Genomic DNA, 24,919 nt, shown 5'->3' with positions numbered 1-24,919 from the left:
TGGTGACGTGAGGTGTGTGTGAAACGAAAAAAGGTAGTGTACTACAGTCCTAATGCCTCTTTATTATTTTATTGTTTTTTTTTTTTTTTGATCCAAGATTGATGGTGAATACACGACCGCTCTAAGGAGCTCTGCACACCCCAAGAACACTAGTTACCAGATAGATCTTACAGTATTCAAATCAACTGATTTATGGGATCTAAAAATTATTAAAACAGACAAAAACAGTACAGCTATACATATCTCTATACACACTTTGCTTTCTCGTTGCAAATTTACTCAGGATTGGAATAATACTGTTCATGTTGATGATACCTTCTTCTTGCTCGTTGATGCTCACTATCATCTTGGTATGAGCTTTCCAAAACCACGTCTTCATATGTGGGGAGCATAGCGGCAGTAGCGGCGGCAAGGGCTCCATTATCTTCAACATCACCGCCATTGTGGGAGCTGCCCGGTACTGGCTCCACGCTATAACCTGGATGGCCATTGCTTGTTGGAGTTATTGATGAATGTGAATACAGTCTTTCTGAGTTTTTTGGAGGTAATGTAGGTGGTGGTGGTGGATGTGGTGGATGTGGTGTAGGTGTAGAAATCTTCAGAGCAGAATGACTATGTGGCACACTATTGTTCAATGGGATTGACGACCTTGAAGCATTTGATTGCAAAGTACTAGTCATATTCAACCCACTAAGTACTTTGATATTATCACAAATCAAATCAACATATTTAATCTTTTTGGCACATTCTCGTTTATCTCTAAAGTCATTTATTTGCTCACATGAAAAGCCACCAATGACACTAAGAATGTATTTTCGAGTAATGTTGCATGTCTTGAAACTTGGTGATAAATGGTCAGGCAAGATACAATTATCAAAATACTTGCGTGGTATTTCAATTTCATAAACTGACCCGCCGGGCGCATGAATATTGGTTGACGATTGTGGTGATGTAGATGAGTTGGATGCATTGGGGTTGACTCTTCCGTGCATCAAATCAAACTTCAAGTTTTGATAAGTATTGTTGCAAACAGTCATGACTTCTTCGTGTTGACCTAAATGATATTCATTTGATGCCCCATCATTTTCAACAACCGAAACAAGAGTGATGGATGTAAGTTTTACTGTAAGTTTTTGCAAGTAAATGATACCTAGTCCATTCGATTCATCGGGTCTTCCATATTCTGCCAAAGTATATCTTGATGGATTGAGGTTTGATATTAAATAAAGCTTAAAAGACGGTGGTTTTGTAGGTATAAGAAATGCTGGGTACCTAAATCTAATTTCAAACGAGAATGGAACATCTTTTGCTTTGATTTCGGGGACATTGTTTCTCCTTCTTGGCTGTTGATGGTTTACTCGATTGGGGTAATTCGGCGCCACATTCGAGCTTGACGATGATGATGATAATGATGGAGAGTCAGAGCCACCAAACAATCTCAGCATGAATCCTTGCTTCTTTGGTGGTTGATGCAGTTGCGGGGGTGGTGGCACGACAGGTAACGCTTTCTTTTCCAACGACTTCTGGGGACTTTCTGCGACTTTAACAGCAACAATTTCTGGTATTCTGTTTCTAAATGTCAACTCTTTCCTCACAAACGCTTCTTTGTATTCTAGTTCAAATTGCTGATTGCCAAGCAATGGACGATTTTGCACATCCAAGTCCAAAGGTAGGAAAATAAAAGGATCATAGCCTCGTAAATTTGACTTAAGAAACGATGATCTTTTGCAAGTAACTTTAATAAAATATTTGACATTGGCAAACTCCCCTATACCAGAAAGTGATGGTGGTAGCTGTGAAGTAATGTGGTAACTTTGTTTTGGTGGCGGGGGTGTATGCGACCCCTTTCTCTTGCCCTGGGCTCCTCCCCCATTGGCGAACCCATGCTCATTGGCCATTTGTTGAGCTTTATTCTTGACAAATGTAGTATTAAAGTTACCATTGTTTATCATGACATCAAACGACTTTAAATTTAATGAAACTTTATTAGTGATACCACCCATTTTAACACAAGAATTGTTCAACGGGATCTTAAACTCAAAAGCATAGGAGTAGTTGCCGGGAGCTAGGGTGAAATCTTTAGCTTGTGATACCTGTCGTACATTATCTGGTGGAAATACAATTTGAGTATCATAAAGCACCTTGTGTTGATCTCGTATAATCTTATCTTTACGATCTTTATCTCGTTTACCATTGGCTTGTTGTCGTGGGATGTTCAACTGAGTTGATGAAATGCCTTCTAGTTTCACTTGAATCCAGTTCAACGTTATTGCTTTAGTCACAACTAGGGTTACTTTACCCCTAATGATGTCGTGGTTGGTAAATGTACCATCAGTAGAGGAACGATCAATTTCAACCTTTACATCTGACATACTTGGCGGTTCGACGGGCGGATGTGTGATGACAATATGTACTGTTAGACGGGTTCGTAACTCTTGTAGATTGTGTAAATAGTGGATATTAGTTGAAGTTTGATATATTTGGTAATCTCCTTATTTTGTAAGTCCGTTTTTTTGCATAGTTTTGTTTTGTTGCTTTTTTCTTTGGGAGATCGATCTTTCTCAAAGAGAACACAGCACACAACACAAAAAGTGGAGAAAGACACACGGATTCGAAGAAAAGTTGAGAAGGTATAGATGTCTGCTTGGTGGACTTGTTGCAGTATCAGTAACAAAGAGAGGGCGATTGATAGATTGTGGACGGTGAAGAGTGTAGTTCTTTGTCACAAATGTAGGTCAATACTACTCTGATTAATGTATAGTGTGATTTTGCAATTGGTGTAAAGATATTATTCTACGTGTGCTTATTATTTAAGAAGAAGAGAACCCTTTAAATTTATAGAGTGATGTCTGTTGACAAAGAGCTGATAAAGAGTTGATAAAGAGTTGATTCAAAAACTCTTCATCAAAAAAGAATGACTATTCTTTTATCATTGTGTGTTGTTTAGATCTAACATAGCCCTTTTGGTCACTAGAGTAGAACTGGTACTGACTGATAAAGCAGTTTGATATAGAGAAACAAAGTCGGCAAAGTGTGGCTTATTACTGTTCAAGCTCATTTGGTAGCATTGGTATTGGTAGCATTGGTAGTGTAGTATTGCTCAATATTACACAAAAACACATTCAAGGGCTGTTTCCAGCGCATAACAAAAATATCATGTCTTGAAACACAACTTCATCCATCAAACATTTGTTTTGCTCATTGTTGATCCTTTCTTTTAAAAGTTACATACCCCTCCCCTGCCACGCCACTCAATTGATTGATTCATCGATTTACATCAACACCATTGTCTATATACATCAATCATGTCAGAAACATTACCAGAAGTTGAAATCTTGCAAGAAGGAGACAACAAAACATTTGCTCAAAAGGGAGATTTGGTCACCATTCACTATGATGGTAAATTAACCAATGGCAAAGAATTTGACTCCTCTAGAAAGAGAGGCAAACCTTTCACTTGTACTGTTGGAGTTGGACAAGTTATCAAGGGTTGGGATATTGCATTGACTAATAATTTTGGTAAAGGTGGTATTCCCAAGATTTCAAAGGGGACAAAGGCATTGTTGACGATCCCACCAGAAATTGGATATGGATCTAGAGGTTTCCCTGGATTGATTCCTGCTAATTCGACTTTGGTTTTTGAAGTTGAATTGTTGAAGGTTAATGATCAGTAGAGATAAGTTTAGAGTAGTAAGATGTATATATGCATTGCTAATTTCTAGAGAATAATGGAAATGTATACAACCAATTACTTGTTTGATTACTTGCTCGATTGCCCTGAGGTGTAGGTAAATGTCTCATACAAGATACAAGTTTCCATCCTTCAACTTGACATTAGACTGAGTCGGAACCACATACAAATACACCTTGTAGTTTATATCAAATAATTTAAAAGTCGGCAACTTTACAGCAGTAGCGGCAGCAGCATCTCCACCATCTTCACCATCTTCACCATCATCTTTACCCAGTATATGTACTTTCTTTAGTTGAAACAGGATAATCTTGCGGGAATTGGGTTCAATCGTAAACGGCTTTGAGTTGATATACTTTTGCATTTCCTCCATACCAGCATTGTCTCCCCCCTTTGGTTTATCAAGCTGCCAAGTCCCACCCAAGCCAGTAAGCTCTGAAACAAAAGTTAAAGCATGCACACTAGGATTTTCAAGCACATAGTAAAATGTATAGAAAACACCACCATCGTCATCATCATTGCTTCTTGTGATGGATTGGTCTTGCTTTATATAAAGCAAAACTCGTGGATCAACTAACGGTACTTGTACTTTCCATTCCGATATACCAAACTCATTCACCACCTCATCCTCATCACCACCATCATTCTCACTATTACTATTATGCCCGTGTTTGCGCGTCCGCTTCCATTTCACAACCATTGATGTAATTATTTGCGCATTTCGATATATTTTACCCAGTGGTGGAAGTTGCGTCGTAAACAACTCATCATACTCATCATACTCACCTTCTTTAGCCATTATGTTCAAAATCAAATCAGGCAATCCCGATATAATGTCGAAATTTACATCAACAACTTCCAACCCGCGATCATTCTGTAACTGCTTGTCCTTTTTATCATCATTGGTTTCGTATCCAACTGCCAATGCATATTGATCAACAAGTCTCAATTTACCTCTCCATTGCCTCAACAGTAATGGAGGGAATTGATTCTTGGTAGTATCAATACCATCAACCTTCCCCTTTATACCCTCGTTTTCACCATCTTTGATATTGATAAGAAACTCTTTGTCCAAGTAGGGACTGATGGAATAATGATACTTGAAAGGTTCAGCAATAACCGGCAATTGCAAATCAAACACCGTATACACAACGGATGCATCATTTGCAGCGACAACAGCAGCATCTTCATCTCCCTCTCGCCCCTCGTTACTAGTACCGTTTTTGCCCCCTTTAACATCTTCGTAAACTACAGCTAAGGACACTTCGATATTCATAACTTCTCCTGACCAGTTTCTCGCATACACATGCAACACATGCACATACAGATGCTCAAGCTCGTCCCCTTCACTTTCCTCTCCCGCTTCCAATTCAAGTGGCTCATCATCTTTCAATTTGTCCCAAGTAACAACAACATCACCATGTTTGACATTGGCCATCAATTCAGCTTTGTGGAAAATACCTCTATTTTTGAAACTGCATTTCAACGGGATTGATAATTTTTCACCAACTATATAGCAATCAACGTCGTTGTTCAACTCGATCGTAAAGTCTGGCTTTGGTGGAGTGACAAGCAATTGATGTGCTGGAACCATTATATTTGTCCCATCATTCCCTAATCGGATTGGCTTTGATGTACCATTAGCCAACTTGATTTTGCATTGTTGTGAAAGCGAGTTTGCAAATGATTGATGTAGTTCAATCTTGTTCAAACGAATCACTTTACCATCGTGCTTCAATTCAATGGTGACTTGTAATTTGACAACATCAATTTGGAAATGACCTGCTGTTGTCGCTTTTTGCACTTGTTGAATAGTTAAAGGCGAACTATACGATTTGATGGCAAGATTGGCTGAATCGGCAAATGTGGTACTCAACTCTTGTCCATTGAGTATAATCAAATCGGTACTTGTTCGTGGTTTCGTTGCATCATTGGTAATGGAGATATTCTTCAACCCTATTGGTCCAGAGCCAGCTTTATCGTCAATTGTTGTGAATGACACATCAATTTGATTGAGTGAAATTTTGATTTCAGTCAGCTCAGGAAGTAGGAGCTTCATCATGTCTAAATTTAGTTTCGATTTCAAGTCAATTTGGATCAAAATGTCATCATTTACGGTTGTATCACCAACAAGCTTTTCATTAATCAACAACGCATCAACAAAAAACAACTCATGCAATTTGGAATCTAAAATATCCAATTCCATAGTATTAGACCCATCACCAAATTCAAAAACATTGGTACCTGAATGCACCAATGTATCCTGAATAAACCATTTAGAGATGGTACTCAATTTCAATATCGTATTTAATTCCAGTTTCTTAACTCCCAACTTTGAATAGCATTGCAACAACTTTCTCAAGAGGAAATGGCTGATATTCAACCACTTGGCCAGCCCTAATGAGCTATAAGCCATTTCGTAATAATCAGAAGCTTGTTTGAAATTCCCCTGGGCGAAAAACTCCTCACCTATAAGCCAAGTCAAGTATGATAGTAACGAATCGAGGTTATCTTGACCTGAAACCAGCGACTTGTGTAATGCATTCAGTTGGTTAGTTTCCAAAGTTTCAATGGCACTTTGCAACAACTCTATTCTCTTTGATGAATGGCTACTCATTTCGTAAGCTTTGACAAGCACAAGACCTGGGTTAGTAATTAGGTCAAATTCTGGAGTATGTATGCCACCAAAGTGGCTCATCATTGCTAGAGTATTGGCGTTTCTCAGTTTCGCCTTCATTTGTAGCACAGCCGTTGTATTTAAATTCGTTATAATTGAATACGGAATCATCTTCATCAATTGTGCCAACCATTCGTATTGTACAGAAATCCAATCATGGTCACGTTTCAACACATCCACAACATTGATTATATGCGTCTTGTGTTTGCGTAATGACTTGATTGGTTCCTCAATGGAGAAATAGCCTCGTACTATATGAAATGCAATTATATCCACCAATGTTAGAAGCTGATCTATAATAGTGTTATCATGATCCAGTAAATTTACCGCGTATACACCTTCAATTATCGAGATCAAGTCCTGATAGGCAATCTCCAAAATCTTAACTCCAGGTTCCAAGTTTGTTGGATTCATAAATTGCAAAATCATACCTTGTTTAATCATGTTACGAACTTCAAGAAATTTTGGTGTGAGTTCGATTGAGGTGTCCACCTCATCAGTTGGTGGTATATCATATGTCTTTTTGTATCGTTGCTTCAACTTGTACTCTAGATTAGCATAGTAGTCATGAGATGTCTTTGTCAAGCTCGACAAGATTTTGCTTACGAGAACTTCACAATTCAGCTGCAACGTCGACACCAGTGGTGATGACACTTTTGATAAGTTGAATAAAAATTGTGGTTTGGGGAAATTCAATTCAGCTCGAAACATACTCATTCGTTCTTCATCTATAGAGTGTGGTGTAATCAACAACAATATCAATTTACAATCAATTTCTTCCAATTTCAATTTTAATTTCTTCATACTGATGATTACTTCCACGTCGTTACCAGGTCCCTCCAACTCACATACGTAGATCAATCCAAATGGGAGTTTGGTGATGCATTTTTCAAACCATTGATGAGTCAATATTCCATTGGGGAAAATTGGTGAATCTTTGTTGAAAGGGGATATGGCTGAATGTTGATTGGGTAGCTTGTCCCTCTTTGGTAGATCAACCGTCTCTTCATGGTCAGTATTGATTATATATTTCGGAGTAGTTAATCTATTGCGTATAGCACTGTTATCCCATACTTTATCCTTGACATTGTATAATTCAAATTGAGTTAGTAAAGTCTTGACCTCATTGGTGTCAATGATACCAGGCTCAATGTGTATTCGTAGCAATGGGTTTAGCTGCTGGAGTAAGAACCGGTTGTAGTTTTCCATGCTTTTGCTAAAGATAAAGTGTATACTGCTGCTTAGTTTCGATGTTTGGTTTGTTGAATGTATGGAAAAGGTAGTGAGATCAATGCAGTAAATTTGAAACTGCGACACTTCTAAATTTTTTGACATTGATTTCCATTTTCCATTTTTAGTCATCCACCATCAGCATCGTCAACTATAGCACTCTTTTATATTCATCTTACACTGTTTGTCAACTAAACCATAAACTACCTCCCCTCAAACTTAGAAAATGAGTGACCCAATAAATGCAAACCCAACAATCATCGATGTAAACAATCTTCCTACCAGGTTGAACACACTGGATGAATCCTCCGTCGAGTTTAGGAATACAAAACTCATTTCAGAAATCACATCGCTTTCACTACCCAACTTACCTGATGCAGATGATATGTCATCACTCGAAGAATCACTTTCATCATCATCACTAAGCTTTAGCCCATCACCAGATGAAGAAATGGATGAAACTACCAAAGAAGAGCCGTCTTCCAGTGCCGATGACGAGGAGGATCCCATTGACGAGCAAGAAATATTCGACCTCATATCCACGATATCGGACCCGGAACACCCACTAACGCTAGCACAACTAGCAGTAGTCAACCTCCAAGATATATCAATCACACAAGCTCCACGTGATCAAATTTCAACGATTACAATCAAAATCACACCTACTATAACCCACTGTTCATTAGCTACATTGATTGGACTAGGTATACGGGTACGGTTGGAACGCAGTTTACCTGCCAGATTCAGAATCAAGATTGTCATAAAGGAAGGTACCCATCAACTGGAACTGCAAGTGAATAAACAATTGAATGATAAGGAACGTGTTGCTGCTGCTTGTGAAAATGATCAGTTACTAGGCGTCATTCTGCAAATGTTGAGTAGTTGTAAGTAAAAGGATACATATCGCAAACTTATTTCACAACACAAACTATACAAAGTGTATACCCTTAAATTCTTAAATTTCATCTCTAAACAACTTTGAAATTGCAACATTTTAAATCACAATAAGTTAAAATCATGGAAACAACATCAATCAATAGAAACTTGAATACTTTAGTTGTGACAAAATCAACTAGTTTACCAAGTTTGGCGTTTCCCTTGACACTTGAATCACTAGAATTGAATAAAATTGTTAAAATGCGCCTAGTTTCTTTCATTAATTGATCAATTTGAATATAATACTCATGCTTGTCTTTACTATTTTCAAGCTTCTCTTCCTTTGTTAAGACTATGTTTTCGGTTGATTGTGGATACGAGTCGGCTGGCATTAACGTTCTGGATGAATCAAATGAAGATACATCACCATTGGTACTGCTGTTCCCACTCCCACTATTGTTGTTGTTGCCACCACCACCACCAAAAAGGTGTTTGACATTAGTGACCAGGCTTCTCCTACGTGATCCACCTGATGATGAAACAACCCCACCCCCAGAAGCAGTAGTAGCTATACTGCTTCTATTACTGGGGTAGCTTTGATGTGATGTAGAAGTATTAACAGAAGAGGCCAGCTCTCGGTTTCTCTTCATTCGATTGTACAATTTCAGTTTGGATAAAATATTGTTCACCGACATTGAGTTGTGATTGTGTGATGACGGTGGTGTTCCGTTGGCGTTTTCATACAAGTGGCTCTTTGGAGTAGGACTTCCATCCTGCTGTTGTTGCTGTTGCTGCTGCTGATAATGACTTGAAGGCGGAGTCGTTGTTGATGTTGATGTTGATGTTGATGACGAAAACTGTTTAAAGTGTGGTTGGGGTGGTGTTGTTGGAGTCAGAAATTGTGACCGGCGATGATTCCCATCGCGTACATCAGGTGACGAAGTAGGTCCATTTTGTCCCTCTTTATGATGAGATCCACTTCCACCGGTTAAAAAGGATGAGAAACGTTTCTTTGACAGGACACTACTAGTACTGGTACGCTTATCGTGATGCGTAATTGGTGATGAATCGTTGGACTGATTGGAATGGCTTCGATAAAATGGCTTCTCCAAATACCCAAAATCAAAATCAGGTGAAGAAGTGCTCAACCTATCTCGATTAAACTCCAACTCTTCGTCGATTTGATCATGAAAGGATCCATTGATGATGTGATTGCTATTGCCGTTGCGATTAGCGCTGCCTGTCAACTGCTTGTACGCGGAACTCCTCAGGGGAATTTCATAGAAATTATAAGCCGTTAGCAACTTGCCATAGTAATTCAATGTCACCTCGAATGACGATTGATTTGCAACATCCTTTAATTCAGCATCGATCATACCATTAATTTCCTTCAACATAGTGACCTTGACTTTGATATCTTTGATGCAAATTTCGTCTCGTAACCACAAATCAAAAGGTATAGCCAAATGCGCTCCAAGTGAGGTGAACAATTCATCATAAACTTTACCACTTACTCCATTTTTAACACTTGCCTCCTGATCATGTTGTTGTTGCAAATTTTTATAAAATTGAAAATCTTTCGTCTTTTGTAAAATGGTCTCTGCATCTTTTAAATTAACAATGTGATCAAAAAACAGACATAACGATGACAACTTTGCGGAATTCGGTACAGTTCTAGGTCCAACTGATAAATTTTGAAATTGAGTTGTTACATACTCTGATGGTTCCAATGTTTTGGAAAATCTTGACGGTGCAGTTGCCATTGTATTGTCCAGTACATTACTACTGCTATTATTGGCGGTGAAAGTGTGAATCATATGGTTATTTTGCGGTGGCGATCTTAGTGGGAATGCACCGGTATTGATCTTTGGTGAGTATTGGTACTGATATGGCGATTGATGTTGTTGGTCTATCGAAGACATTTGAAAACCCTTGTTTATAATAGCCAAATACAGTTTACGAAATGCTTATGAATATGAATATTTTGATACTCTTGAGATGCTCTTGTAATTCAGTATGTACGATAGGTGTTCTGTGAATAATGTACGAGTGTGGATTTATATGATGTTTGACGTTAATAGCTAATGGTTACACCTTAGTCTTTGTTACTGTTTCGCTTATTTGTGGTTTCATTTTTTGAAGTTTTGTTTTTTTTTTTTTCGTGTCACATTATGACAGTGTCATAAAATATATCCTAACGACACGACAACAAAAACTCACGCGATTCTACAGTACTGTAGATTGTTTCACAATGGTATCCTTCTTTATATACAGAGCAAGGGGAGAAAACTCGTCATTATGTGTGTGCATCAACAACGCAATGTAGATCTTCTGTCAATCAAGCTTTGCCTATTTCGAGGGGGGATCCAAACAGATTAGAATTATCACATGCAATGTGTCAATCAATTATGCCGATCATTGCATGCATCTTTTCCTCTAAAAGATTTTTGCACCCATTTTGGGACAAATAAAAACACAACAACATCCTAACTTCATACTGTTACAAATTTCGCTAATCTAAATTGTTCTTCATTGTGATCATATACGTTTATCTAATGTACACAGCATTCAACTAGCTCTCTTTTACCCTGCTTTATGATACCTGGTCCTACCCACCAAATCATCAGCAATCTCCCTTGTCCTTGTCCAAAACACCTTTTTCGGCATTCTTCTACCCAACTCAGTTTCAAAATCATACAATCTTCTAATAGATGTGAATTTTAAGTGGGATCCCTTGACACCCAATACAGCAGCAGTTGCTTGCAACTCAGCATCATCCAATGGAAAATCTAATTCATACCTGATCTTTTGCATACATTCAACATGATCTTCAATGAACTGAACGGCTTTAATGGCAAATCTATCGGCCCTGGTACGATCAATTGGTGAAGGGATACCACCTTGTTGGACATGTCCAGGGATGGCAGTTTTTGTATCAAACTCTCCATGGCACTCAGCTCGTATGATGTCAGCCAATACTTGTGGTGTCAAAGTCTTTGATGCATTAGATGACTTGATGATTAACTTACCTGCTTTAGTCATGTTTTTTTCAACTGCAAATGATTCTCGAAGTGAATTGATATCCATTTCCAACTGCTCCAATTGTATACCTTCTTCGGGAACGTAGGAAGCTTGGGCACCACTGACTAATGAAGCAAATGTAGCGATATATCCGGAATTGCCTCCTTGTACTTCAATTACAAATGCTCTTCCTCTGGTGGCCGATGCTGATTGTTTGATGATGTCACAATAGTCCATAATGGAATTCAAACAAGTATCCGATCCCAACGAGTATTCGGTACCAGGAACATTGTTGGATATGGTTGCTGGAATCAAAACCATGGGGATTCTAAGTGCAGGGTACATGGGTCTTGCTTCCTCCAATTGATTTAAGGAAACAAATGCCTCGAATCCACCAACTATAATCAATCCATCAAATTGATATTTTTCAAAATAATGAGCAATCATTCCAATATCAGTTTCACTGGGGGTTTGTCTATTGGTACCAATTAATGATCCACCAATACTATTCCATCCTTCAATATCCAACCATTCAATCGACTTTACCGACTCGTGTCTAGATAAACCAGCAAATCCATTGTGAATAGCATATGGCGTATGTCCCTTTGACATACAATAAGTGGCCATGGCATAAACCGCCGAGTTCATACCACCTGCAGGAGCACCAATATTCATAATGGCAATCTTTTTTCTCTTTTCCACCGGCAATGAAGGCCCCATATGGTTGGCGGTATTCATGGCAATGAAATTGTACAAGTGTTCTTTGAATTCAGAATCCCTAAACGACATTGCTTTTTCAAAATCTTTATCTTCGATTGCAGCTGCCACTGATTTGGTAATTTTCACTGCTTCAACCAATGGTTTACGAACAATTTTATTCTCATCAATAGCAATCAATGGTGAAGGTGTTTGAGGATCCAACTCCAAGACTGCTTTCACTGCTTCAACTCCTTGTAAAGTTGCCAAAAGACGATCGTATGCCACTGCTCCACCACCTCTTTGCACATGCCCTAAAGTAGTAATCCTTGTATCTAAACCCAATCTTTCCACAAGAACATCCTTAACCTCCTTTGAACTAATTGGTTTCAAATCGGATGTGATGGCTCCCTCAGCAACAATAACAATGGTTTTCCTTTTACCCGCTTTTCTATGTTGAGAAACAATTTGGGTCATTTGGTCAGTCCAATCGCGACTAGATGCGGGCTTTTCTGGGATCAAGATATAATCAGCACTAGTGGCAATACCGGCCATTAGCGCTAACCAACCACAATGTCTACCCATAACCTCAACTACAAAAGCACGACTATGAGAATTGGCAGTGGCGTCGATATAATCAATAGCACGACAGATTCTTTCCAATGCTGAATATCCACCAATGGTTGAGTCTGTTGTAGCCATATCATTATCAATTGATCCAACCAATCCGCAAATGTATAAATGCTTATGTCTTTCATATTCATCTTCGGTGATGTCTCCATTTTCTTTCAATTCAGCAATCAATGAAGGCCATTCACTACGAAACAAATCAGCACCAGTTAAGGACCCATCTCCACCGCAAACAATCAACCCATCAATTCCAGCCTCAATCATGTGTTTACAAGCTGTTAACCTACCCCAACGTTCTTTAAACTCCATACATCTAGCAGTACCAATATTGGTACCACCTTCACTCAAGTATCCCCTAACATCCTGCCATTTCATTTCCTTGATATAACGAGGCCCACCTCTAACCAATCCTTCGTAGCCTTCCATTATGGCAAACGCTTTACATCCACGATATATAGCTGCCCTGACAACAGCACGAACACATGCATTCATTCCAGGTGCATCACCTCCAGAGGTCATTATAGCAATATTTCTTCTGCGTTTGAAGTCGCCTAAAAGATCTTGGTCTCCTTTAATTGAAGTGGCATTTGAAGGAACATTGGTTTGCATAGCAGTACTTTCAACAACAGGATTAGTCTTTTGTACAGGTGGTACAACAGTTAGCGGCTCATTACAAGCAGTGAATCCGATTATATACCCTAATGGGTCAACAATGTAAACTTCATTGGGATACAATTCATTGGGGGTAATTTGTAAAACAAATTTGGAGCTGGTCAAAACTTCAATTAAATCGACCAAATTGGCAACTTTAATAACTGATGTGTCGTCCAAAGATCTCCAATCAACAACATTCAATTTCGACTCAATGTCTGATCTTCTTGATTGAATCTCAGATTCAGACAACCCTTCCTTTGGATCTAATTTGATCTCAACGATTGCCTTGTTCCCGTCATTGGAAAGGAATGTAGTATCTTCACTCTTCGAGTGTTCTGTAAGGCCCAATGTGTTGGTGTAGAACGAAACTGCATTGTCTAGCAAATGTTGTGAAGCAGCCACCAAGTAAATCGTTGATGTTCCATTAACAATTGACGTCATTCTGTGAGTATAGTGGCGTGACTATCAGCGTTGGTAAATTGTTATGTAGTTAATGATAATTGAATAGTGACTGTATTCTTTTGAATGTTGATTGTCTCCAGCAATGAGAAAAGATATGACAAAGGGTTATATATATGTGATTGTTTTCGGAGCTTATGATGATTTTTCGGTTCATTGAATTGCGAAATGACATTTTTAGTGTAACAACCTACAATACCAGCGACACACACATATACACACAAAATAGATCTTACGGGAGATTCTGTTGCATTAACTCACATGACATTGCTTACAGGGTTTGCATAGCGTTCCATTTCCCTTGCGACTTACTTGGAAACTAACTAGTGTTGAACCACATTGTCACTTTAAAAATGCTGATTGAGATTAGATAAGCAATTATGTAATGGAGATCCTTTTATTTCTTGTCAATAAGTTGATACTGCATATAAATATTTATATCTTTTCGGTTTTATACAACCGAGCACGTGATAAACTTTAACACCAAAGATGACGTCAAAGTCTTGCAAAAACACAACGAAACGTCGTATATTCACACAAGTTAATGAAGAAAGCACTAAAGCATCAAACCTGATTCAGTTACGTAAGCTATAGTTGATTGGTTAAAGCACTTCTTCTTTGGGTCAACCTAAATCGTTTCAATTTGTAATAAACGATTTCTACTGTTATAAGGTCAACTTGTAAATCATTATAGATAAGCTACGCGCAATTCACATCAAAAGGTGTGATTCTGTCTTTGCGAAATTGGCGAGGTGACAACTATAACACTCTTATCCACGCTGGACATTACGTTCATCACGTTTATATTGATAGCTTACTAGGCGGATAATGATAAAATTCATTTGAAATTGTGCCTTTGCTCAGAATTAGAACACATCAATTCGGTAAATACCATCACAACTGTCCGTCTTTTTACTGATAGCATTAAGGGCCCAAAGAATTGTACATGTACTTCCAAAGGCTGCAAACCTATCCTCCTCCCAAGCAGTAAACCCACACAACGTAACAAAATACATAGCGCAGGTTCGGTGCTGCAACTTTGAAGTAACACCTACACCCCCTATTCCACTACATACAAGCAAAACCTAATCCTGTTGAACCAAGTTTTGCTCATTAAAACCACGACCAAAAGCTTGTGTATACCACTTCTGCTACCATCTTCTGTGGTCGTGTAGTCTCTACCAAATAAAGATTTCTTCCCGCAAATTAAAATTTTTCAACGCTCTGGAAAAAGAGATCATTATCGAATTGGAGAGCCATTAAAAGAAAAGGTGACAGAGCAGTACATCAGATCAACACACCAATACTACTACTACAATGTCGGCTCAACAACCACAACATACCCCAGTTCCAATCAATGACATTTCTAAATTGGCCATCCCAACTTTGCCAAATGTTACACCACCACCACCAAAACAAAATTCATTTTGGTCATCAAACCCAGTATTTTCATATTTAAACGATGTACATAACGCCATAAGTGAACATCGTGCCAATTTAGGATTAACCAATCCAGGAACAATTGAAAATTTGAACAAGGAAGTTAGTAGAGATGTATTTTTGAATCAATATTTCTTCACTGGATTAAGAGCTGATTTGAACAAGGCATTCTCTATATCGCCAGCTTTTCAAACTTCACACACTTTGAGTTTAGGATCACAAGTGTTGCCACCTTATGCTTTTAGTGCATTGTTTGCTGCTGATGATTATTTCTTGCAAGGAAATATCGATAATGAATATAATTTCAGTGGTAGAATTAATTATGGATGGGATAAAGCCAATATTTCCAAAATCACATTACAATTGGCTCAATCTCAACCATCAATGGTTCAATTGGAGCAAGATTACCAAGCCAATGATTTCTCCATTAATTTGAAAACATTGAATCCAAGTTTTTTGTACGATGGATTTTCCGGAGTTGCTGTTGCCTCATTGTTGCAAAGTATAACTCCTAAATTTGCCCTCGGTTTAGAAGCAATGTACTCCAAACAACCATTGGCTCCACCAGATACTGCTGTCTCCTACGTTGCTCGTTACAACAATGCTGGCAAATGGATTGCATCAGCTCAAGTTCAGGGTACTGGTGCGTTGGTTGCTTCATTTTGGAGAAAAGTGAGCGATAAAGTAGAAGCTGGTTTGGAAACCCAGATTGCTGCCTCAGTAAAACAAGTTGCTGATCCATTGATGGGTGTTGGATTCGAACCAGTTGTTGAAGGAACCACCACCATTGGTGCCAAATATGAATACAGAACTGCTGTTTTTAGAGGTCAGTTGGATTCAAAAGGAAAAGTTTCAGCATTTTTGGAAAAGAGAATCTTGCCTACTGTGAGTGTATTATTCAGTGGTGAAATTGATCAATTTAAAAACACTTCAAGATTAGGGTTGGGATTACAATTTGAAGCAGCTGGTAATGAACAATTGTTGTTGATGCAACAAGGATTGGTTGATGCTAATGGTAATCCAATCCCAGGTGCTCCTGCTCCAGCTTTGTAAAAAGGAACCGGGAAGCAAAAAAATTGGATATCTAGATATAGTAACGATAGGAGAGAGATGCAGGGTTGAATCAGGTTATGTTTGGTTAAAGCGGTTCCCATACAACATAGAGGGATACACAACAGAACCTACAACTAACGAAGAGCAACCATATATAAATCCTTTGTTTCTCTTTTTTCAAACCACAAACCATTCCATGTTTTCTTTTTTTGTAAATATACATATATAAAATAAATAATTGAATTTAAAATTTGAAAAAATGTAGCAAGGACGCTAGGCAGAGTCCCTTCTTTTAGAGAGGTGGTTTAGGGAAATTACCAGCCAAATAATCTTGACGTAAAACTTGTACTTCTCGGTATAGGTTTTGTGTTTGTGGAATTTGACCCTTTAGGCTCCTCTTTAGTACTCAACAACTGATAAATCTCACTTGAGTTTAACTTGACATTTGCATTTCGAATACCACCACCATCAGTGGTGGTTGCTGCGACAGTACTATTATTTCTAACGCTTCCGCTCACCGACCCGTTAATTGATTGATTGGCATTGGAACCGAAATAAGTACTTTGTCTGCGTCTACTGATATCCAGTTGTCTATGAACAGTAGCAGCAGCAGCAGCAGTAGTAGTGGGTAATCTTGACATTGATTTTGTCGTTGATCGCGAGTCCAAGTTTCCAGGGTCAAGATACCTGTTCCTAACCAGTCTCAGTTGCGTTTGCAGTTGCAGTTGCAGTTGCAGTTGCAGTTGCAGATGCAGCAGTAGCAGATGTTGCATATTTTGTGCGTGTGGTTGACAATTACTCTGGTACTGACTATAGTATGAGTCGCGACGCAGTTGGCCAATGACTGATCGATAAAAGTTGTTCAAATTGTATCCATTTGAAACTGAGCTGCTTATACTATAGTTGGATCGTGACTTCGGCAATCTTGAAGAAACATTGGTTGATCCAACACCTCCGCGTGAGGAGCTTTTTTGATAGGCACTTTGCTCAATATTGGGTTCCATCCATCCACTTTCATTTGCGTACAAATCACTACGGGATGATTTTCGGCTCCTAGCGGAATGAAGGCCACGATCATGCACACTACTGCTGCCACCACCACCATTAATAAACCCATACCCAGTACTAGTACCGGTACCGTCGTGGCGTGTTGTATTTCCATGATTGCTTCCATTAGGTGCAACACTCTTTCGGTCAGGATACCCACGTGCATCTTCATACACTTCACCCTCAACTCCATTGTCTCCATCATCTTCATCATCGCGATCGATATTCCCATGAAAATACTTACCTCTCGAGTAAACAGGCACTGGATTGTGATGTGATGTAACTGACTGAAGTCTAGATACTGGTCGGGAATATACCGAAGGGTTGCGTACAGACCTAGCTATATTTTGTTCAAATTCATCCAATAACGAGTCCATTGACCCTTCTGATTGTTCATCAACTGTTTTAATATGTGCTTGTGCTTGTACATGTGGACTACTCCTTTGTTGATATGGAGAGCTGCTGTGTCTAGCAGTTTGTTGAGTGTGTAAATTTTCCTCATTATTTATGCTTAATTGATATGGATTGGCATGAAATGAACGTCTTGTTCTAGGTTGTTGTTGGCTTGATTGCACGTTGGATTTCCAATCAAGACACGCAATATTTGTCGACAAGGATTGTTGTGAGGTTTTTTTCAAAAGAGAGCTGCCAGTGTGATGTACTGGAGCTTTAGGGGATAGTTCAAAATGATGTACTGGTGAATGCGAAGGTGAAATTGGTGCTGATGGCGGTGATTCGGGAATTTCCGTATCGATAATTGTTGGAAACACTACGCTACTATTCGTTTTGGGGCTCGTCACTAACAATTCGTGAGGTTTAGCATCCAACATATGGGCAGAAACAACTTCGCCATTTTGAGTTTGGGTTTCTCCTTCTCTGTTTTGCAGTATTTGGTCACTTGACTCCGTGGACGCTGGTTGACTTGAAGTCATTTTATCACTGACATGTATATAATTTACATTCCTTTCCAATGTTCCCTGAAGTATAGCCAACACGTTACTCTCTTCAGTATCAATAGTTATTTTCCAATACCTTTCTGGATTCAACATTGGTATCAAAAACTGATTGAAACTTATCCTAAAGATTTTAATCTTTGGCAACAAGGGATAAATAAACAGTTTACCACCACAAGATAAACAAGTTACACCACCATTGAGTAATTGGAAAATTTCAAATTCCCCATGTGCCAAAAGGGACCCTGTCTTATCGTCCTTGTGAGGTAGCTCAATAATATCCAGAGATTTATACTTGAATAAAGTGACTTTGTCTTCCATCATTAAAGTTACGGATGGACTTGTATCTTCATGCGTAGTAGTGCCTGTTGACGTAGTAGTGGAGTCTCCTTTTGGTTTCAAGTGTTCTCGAAGATCAATTCTGTTGTCGTCTCGTGTATGGTCATTTTGCTTTTGACGTGTCAATGCTTCTTTGCGTGGGGATCTGTATGCTTGTGTTGAGATGGGTGTTTCGGGTATGCCTTGGAAATGTAAATGGGAGGGTAGCACTGGTGTTGTTATTGGAGCTGCTTGCTTCGATGTCTGTTCTTTAAAACCCGTTTGCGTCATTGTACTTTTTATGTTTTCCGTAGTCTGTCCCTCCGTACTCCTTTCTCGTTGGGCACTATCTTGGTTCAGTGGCAGCTTCTGATCTTGCTTGCCACTTAAGTTGGATGATAAATTATGCAGACTTGTTGTTGCTTTCAACTGCGATGCCTTTCCTTGAGCACTGTTGTTACTATTGTGTTTGGAGAATAGTTGTGACTTGTTTTTGAATCTACCCTTCTTCTTTGTCCTTTTCTTTCCTCCTTGGTCAGAGTTGAGTTGTCGAGCGTTCAGTAGTCTCGTGGGCGGACTGGATGTACCATTGTTTGCAAAATTCACCTTGATATCGTTTTTGCTTTTGTTGTTGTTGTTGTTGTTGTTGTTGGTGTTGTTGTTATAACCATCATTGTTTGTTTCCCCATTTGAAAAAGTAGATAGCATAATTGGTGGGGTTTAATGCGTACCGAAAAACTTACTTTGGCGTTGTGTATAGTATGAATGTGTGAGTGTGAGTGGGAGTAAGTAGTTGTTGCAATGGGGTTGGTGATACCAAATGGACCTATCCTATGAGTGGTTTGATGGTAGTAAAAGTGGTATGATTGTAAGTAAGTAGGAGGTACTATCTTGTTGTATGGAGTTATTCTTGATTATTATTTTGGTTTTTTTTTTTTTTTTTTTCTGTCGGCTATTTGAGTAATGTACTCCACCTTATTAATATATGAATACAATCTTATATCATATATGACAGTCCAACTAAAAGAAAGATCTACATTTGATTTACTCCTGACTAAACCTATACAGCCAACTGCGTATGCTTCTTCACATATAACATCATTCTTACGCAGACTCTGAGATGTGAATGCAGTCACGGCAGTTAATCATAAGTATAACAAAACGTTTCATCGACGATATTGATTTGCGGAGAATTATCAATTGCTTTCTTTACTGCTACTGCTAATACTATTTTACCCCTACTGGGCTCCTCCCAAAACGTGTGTCTCTCTTATATATGATGTACTGCGTGTAGGTTGTGGTTGTGGCTGTGCAACAGAGGTGGATGCAGATAAAGATTCAGCATCTGTTTCAGCAAATAATGGCTCATACTGAACACCTCGAACATGAACCGCTTCTTCTTCTTTATGGTAAAACACAATTTGGCCAATTAATGCAATACCTGGTGCCACAAATTTCTCAATTTTCAATATGATACTCGATGGCGGATACAATTTGTTTATATAACCTTTAGCTAAAAGAAATCCGGTGGAAATACCAGCCAAATGACCAGGTAAAGAGCTAGCCGGAAACACAATTAAACAGAAAATAGCGGCAATGAAAGGAGTAGCCAAGGTATAAATCTTGATTTCACGCGATCCAATTTTAAAACTATCCAATACTGGCTTGTACTGATGTTCCTTGTAAGCCATATATGCAATAAATGAAAATCCGATTCCTGATAACCCAATTACCCCAGTATCAGGGTAAAGAAACAACCCAACAATACAATACTGTAAAGCAGCAATTACTGTCAAAAGATTCAAGGTGATCCCAGTATATACAGTACCATGACGTTTTTCAAACATGGCCAATGGGGTGAATATTGCACAAATATTTATAAACCAATGCAAATAACCAACATGAATTAATGGGTACAACGATATTGCATTTAAATTGAATTCTAATGGTGATCGAGGATAAAGTATTAAACTCGAGAATTCAAATCCCATAGAATTTTTGAAAAAACATAGTATGAGGGTAAATATGGGTAATCCTGCAGTTAATGCCGGTGTTTGTTTAAGGGCTACCAACAGTTGTGACGGGAAGGTATTACTCGGAGTCTGTTCCATTTGAGTTGGTATGTGTGTTTTGTTTGAATTTGGTGTCTTGGTGAAAGAATTTTTTTGCGAATTGTCGCCGACAGGAGAAAACAAGGCGCGTGATTTTGAGGCACAAGATATCGTATTACACGACATTGAGTATTTCGAAAGAGTAAGTATAGCAACTACAAAGCCTTCCTAGCATATCCTATACAAAATCATTCTTAATCTTGTTTCTAAACGAATTCAACAAAGTTTGCTTCTTCACATTATTCTCCTTTAAGCGATTAATTTCATTCATCATTATCTCGGGGGTAACGTCAATCCCATCAATTTCCAGGATATACAGCTTCAAATTATCCAATTTCGATCGTAGATTACCAATATGTTTATCAAAATCACGAGGATGGATTTTACCATTGGTGAAATCAAATAAAATGTTGTATAGTTCGGGGAGTAATTGAATTTGTTTTATTTTGGCAAGCGGATCATCTTGGTTGTCGGTATTTGTAGCTGTGCTAGCGATTGCCACATCATTAGTTGCAGCTTCTGGTGCTGCTTTGAATGGTGGTTCGAGTTCAGTTGCAGATTGAGAAGCATCTGGCATATCGATATCCATCTTCTCAAGTAATTCTGTATGGGGACTCTCTGGCTTGCTGTATCCACCTGACTGTTCTTGATGACCTAAATCGTTCGTTTGGCCCTCCTCCTTCTTGACTTGGTTTGAAGCAGGCTCTTCTTCTTTGTCCTCGGAAGGTACCAGCAGCAGAGCTGGGTCTGGTAATTGCACCGTTGTTGATCCTTGTTCTGAATCTCCCAAGGACTCCAACTGACTGAACTGTGTTAGATCATCGTGATTATCTAGCGAAAAATCTGATCCTATTGTCCCATCAAGTCCAATAGGTGTGTCCATGTCTTGTGCTATTTAGATAGGATCCATGAAATGAGCTTTTGCTTAGGTTCATTTGTCCGCCTTCGGACATAAGCAATGTGGTCGTGTACAACTACTTGAAGAAAAAAATGAAAGTTGCATTAACTCCGCCTCGTGCGTATAACAATAACGAGAGGTCCGTTATCCGTTATTCAAAATCTCTTCTTTCTCATGACTTATATAGTGGTATATTGGACTTCAAGTGGGTAGTAAACTGAATGAAGGACCACTAAGGATAACGCCAGCACCAAAGCAGTTCCTACGATAATAATAATCTCTTTTAATCTTCACAGGAATTGCTACAATACATTGCTTTATAGTAGTATATGCATATATGCAGTAAGTTAAATTTATTACCGTGGGATCTCACTCATTTAGCATGTGCTTTGTCAATTTTCTATTTTTGCTTATTTTACCCCACCAAAAAAGACCAAACGACAAAAGACAACAAAGTTACTTTTATATCTATAAGACCCATACTATTCCTACAATCTTTGATTCCAAGGTAGTATAAGCTTTATATCTTCCACCTATATTACCAACGCCCCAGATTTATATTTTTACAAATTGAAGAAGTTTACAAAGAAAATTACCCCACGGATAATGAGTAAATCAACAAAAAACTCAAAGGCAAATCCAGGTTCAAGTGCCAATGCCAATGCCAGCGCAAAACCAGCTGTTTCTCAAGTCATCGGCGATACTAAACCTTCTAAATCTGTTAAAACTGCAGGTACTAATGGTACAACTAAAGCAAACCCCATTCCTCCCCCACAATTGGATCACGTTGAAGGTTTAAGCTCCCCCGAACTGTCGGCTGCATCTCCCAAATCATCAAAGGGTGAAGAACCATCTTTGGAACACAGAATCTCAATCAAAAGGTCCAGTCAAGAATCAACTTTGAATGACATTGCCTCAGGAAAATCAAATGTTTCAGGTCAATCTTCATCAACTCAAGCAACAAAAGTTGGTAGTGCATCTGAAACCAAGTCTTCCACCGCCACCACCACCAATGATGGATTTGAATACAAGTACACAGAGTTGTCGGAAATTCCAATTGGTGTTAAAAAAGTGACTGATGGATTCTTTTCTGGTAAAACCCACTCACTTCAATTCCGTTTGAACCAATTGAGAAATCTTTATTTTGCGATTAAAGACCATCAACAGGAGATTTGTGATGCTTTGGAACTTGATTTTGCTAGAAACTCATCCGAGACTAAGAATTATGAAATTGCCACTGGATTGAATGAATTATTATTCACCATGACCCAATTACACAAATGGGCTAAACCGGAAAAGGTTACTGATTTGCCAGTAAACTTGTTGACAAATCCAGTTTATATTGAAAGAATCCCCTTGGGTGTTGTTTTGGTTATGTCTGCTTTCAACTATCCATTATTTGTTTCTATTTCGCCCATTGTTGGTGCTATAGCTGCAGGTAACACTGTTGTCTTCAAACCATCCGAATTGACTCCAAGGTTCTCCAAGTTGTTTGTTCAGTTGCTCACTGAAGCCTTGGATCCGGATATCTTTTATGCAGTCAATGGAGCTATCCCAGAAACAACTGAAGTTTTGAATCAAAAATTCGACAAAATTGTTTATACTGGTAACGGAATGGTTGGTAGAATTGTTGCCAAAAAGGCGGCCGAGAACTTGACACCAGTCGTTCTTGAATTGGGTGGTAAGTCACCAGCCATTATCTTGGACGATATCAAGGATAAAGATTTGGCAACTGCAGCCCGCAGGATTGCTTGGGGCCGTTTCGCCAATGCCGGTCAAACTTGTATTGGTGTTGATTATGTCTTGATTGCTGAATCTAAGCGTGCCAAGTTTGTTGCTGAGATCAAAAAGGTGATTGAAAAGGAACTTTACCCAGGTGTGAACAAAAATGATAAAAACTTCACTCACATGATTCATGATCGTGCCTTCAATAGAATGGTCAAGATTATAAAGGAAACAAAGGGATCAATTGTCACTGGTGGTGAATATGATGCACAGACCAAATATGTTGCTCCAACAATTATTGACGATGTTTCTTGGTCAGATGCATCAATGGAAGGGGAAATATTCGGACCTATTTTACCAATCCTCACTTATTCAAACATCAACGAAGCTTGTAAGGAAATCATCAGACACCACGACACCCCGTTAGCAGCATATATTTTTACCGGTGGATACACGTCCGCTGGAAAGAATCCACAAGTTGCTACCGTCAAAAAATCTATCCGTTCAGGTGGGTTAATAGTCAATGATGTGTTAATGCACATCGCTTTGCACAATGCACCATTTGGAGGTGTCGGTGAGTCAGGATATGGCTCGTACCATGGAAAATTCTCGTACAGAACATTCACTCACGAAAGGACGGTGATTGAACAACCATTGAACAATGATTGGATGTTGCAAGCAAGGTACCCACCATTTTCTGATGCTAAAGACCGGTTAATGTCTGCTGGTATGGCACCATATGGAGGTAGAGTTTGGTTTGGAGAGCAAGGAAATGTTAGAGTTGATGGCCCTTCTGCCTTTTTCAAGACTTGGACCACTGCTGTAGGATTAGTTGGTTTGGTTGGTGAGCTTATTAGCTCTAAATTGTAGGGTCTGTACCTATATGTGTTTATTGAATTGAAAATGATTTATTGTTGTTCAAATATTGGTAATTCAGTGTACGTGAGCAAAATTGTTTATTACGTCCGATTTAGTGTATCAACGGCTCATGCATTAGTAAAACTTTGTTTGGTTTCTCTTATGCCAATTCCCGCTCGGCTCATTCCGAAAGACATGCGTTGAGAGCTATATTGTTGTGCCGACGCATCATTTAAGTGACATAAAAATTGACGAATTTGCAGCCACATTTGACTCAATTTTTTGCCAAGAAAGTCAAACGCAAATTAACAATTGTTGTACAAATCATTTAGAAGACCTTTCACCTACTTTTGACACCACAATTTATTGGAAACAATAGACTTGATGAGGCCATGGAGGTGGAAATGGCTCCCAGTATGAGGCCATCATACCCAACCAACTAGTGAAGACTTTCTCCCTCGTCTTCGTTTTAAGTAAATCTACGGCTTCTCACTTTGTTGTCTCTGGATTGGAACAATGAAGGCCACAAAGATTGTTATAAAAAGGGGTTAATTCTTCCCACTTTGATTATTACTACGTAAC

At 38.8% G+C, this 24,919-nt stretch overlaps 11 protein-coding genes across 11 annotated transcripts; 4 read left to right on the top strand and 7 right to left on the bottom strand. All coding sequences in view use genetic code 12, as the record gives it.

The window, feature by feature from the left end:
• Positions 1–275: 275 nt before the first annotated feature.
• Positions 276–2,372, bottom strand: CPAR2_703080 (uncharacterized protein; the record flags this gene model as incomplete). The annotated part of the gene is made up of 1 exon (XM_036812081.1): positions 276–2,372. The coding sequence occupies one exon, from the start codon at positions 2,370–2,372 to the stop codon at positions 276–278; it is 2,097 nt and encodes a 698-aa protein (XP_036668454.1).
• Positions 2,373–3,305: 933 nt separating this feature from the next.
• RBP1 (peptidylprolyl isomerase) lies at positions 3,306–3,674 on the top strand (the record flags this gene model as incomplete). Its single annotated transcript, XM_036812080.1, has 1 exon — positions 3,306–3,674. The coding sequence occupies one exon, from the start codon at positions 3,306–3,308 to the stop codon at positions 3,672–3,674; it is 369 nt and encodes a 122-aa protein (XP_036668453.1).
• Positions 3,675–3,797: 123 nt separating this feature from the next.
• Positions 3,798–7,577, bottom strand: CPAR2_703060 (uncharacterized protein; the record flags this gene model as incomplete). The annotated part of the gene is made up of 1 exon (XM_036812079.1): positions 3,798–7,577. The coding sequence occupies one exon, from the start codon at positions 7,575–7,577 to the stop codon at positions 3,798–3,800; it is 3,780 nt and encodes a 1,259-aa protein (XP_036668452.1).
• Positions 7,578–7,824: 247 nt separating this feature from the next.
• On the top strand, positions 7,825–8,490 carry CPAR2_703050 (iron-sulfur cluster assembly protein; the record flags this gene model as incomplete). The annotated part of the gene is made up of 1 exon (XM_036812077.1): positions 7,825–8,490. One exon carries the CDS (start codon positions 7,825–7,827, stop codon positions 8,488–8,490), a length of 666 nt encoding a protein of 221 aa, XP_036668451.1.
• Positions 8,491–8,566: 76 nt separating this feature from the next.
• Positions 8,567–10,396, bottom strand: CPAR2_703040 (uncharacterized protein; the record flags this gene model as incomplete). The annotated part of the gene is made up of 1 exon (XM_036812076.1): positions 8,567–10,396. One exon carries the CDS (start codon positions 10,394–10,396, stop codon positions 8,567–8,569), a length of 1,830 nt encoding a protein of 609 aa, XP_036668450.1.
• A 661-nt stretch (positions 10,397–11,057) lies between these two features.
• Positions 11,058–13,916, bottom strand: PFK2 (6-phosphofructokinase subunit beta; the record flags this gene model as incomplete). The annotated part of the gene is made up of 1 exon (XM_036812075.1): positions 11,058–13,916. The coding sequence occupies one exon, from the start codon at positions 13,914–13,916 to the stop codon at positions 11,058–11,060; it is 2,859 nt and encodes a 952-aa protein (XP_036668449.1).
• A 1,335-nt stretch (positions 13,917–15,251) lies between these two features.
• Positions 15,252–16,427, top strand: TOM40 (Tom40p; the record flags this gene model as incomplete). Its single annotated transcript, XM_036812074.1, has 1 exon — positions 15,252–16,427. One exon carries the CDS (start codon positions 15,252–15,254, stop codon positions 16,425–16,427), a length of 1,176 nt encoding a protein of 391 aa, XP_036668448.1.
• A 314-nt stretch (positions 16,428–16,741) lies between these two features.
• Positions 16,742–19,453, bottom strand: CPAR2_703010 (uncharacterized protein; the record flags this gene model as incomplete). The annotated part of the gene is made up of 1 exon (XM_036812073.1): positions 16,742–19,453. One exon carries the CDS (start codon positions 19,451–19,453, stop codon positions 16,742–16,744), a length of 2,712 nt encoding a protein of 903 aa, XP_036668447.1.
• A 530-nt stretch (positions 19,454–19,983) lies between these two features.
• On the bottom strand, positions 19,984–20,982 carry CPAR2_703000 (putative rhomboid protease; the record flags this gene model as incomplete). Its single annotated transcript, XM_036812072.1, has 1 exon — positions 19,984–20,982. One exon carries the CDS (start codon positions 20,980–20,982, stop codon positions 19,984–19,986), a length of 999 nt encoding a protein of 332 aa, XP_036668446.1.
• Positions 20,983–21,034: 52 nt separating this feature from the next.
• Positions 21,035–21,739, bottom strand: MED9 (Med9p; the record flags this gene model as incomplete). The annotated part of the gene is made up of 1 exon (XM_036812071.1): positions 21,035–21,739. The coding sequence occupies one exon, from the start codon at positions 21,737–21,739 to the stop codon at positions 21,035–21,037; it is 705 nt and encodes a 234-aa protein (XP_036668445.1).
• Positions 21,740–22,360: 621 nt separating this feature from the next.
• Positions 22,361–24,349, top strand: CPAR2_702980 (uncharacterized protein; the record flags this gene model as incomplete). The annotated part of the gene is made up of 1 exon (XM_036812070.1): positions 22,361–24,349. One exon carries the CDS (start codon positions 22,361–22,363, stop codon positions 24,347–24,349), a length of 1,989 nt encoding a protein of 662 aa, XP_036668444.1.
• Positions 24,350–24,919: the final 570 nt, after the last annotated feature.

This window comes from Candida parapsilosis, contig 006110, assembly GCF_000182765.1.
Source record: "Candida parapsilosis strain CDC317 annotated contig 006110".
Taxonomy (NCBI): Eukaryota; Fungi; Ascomycota; class Pichiomycetes; order Serinales; family Debaryomycetaceae; genus Lodderomyces; species Lodderomyces parapsilosis.
This window is presented reverse-complemented; position numbering and strand designations above follow the sequence as displayed.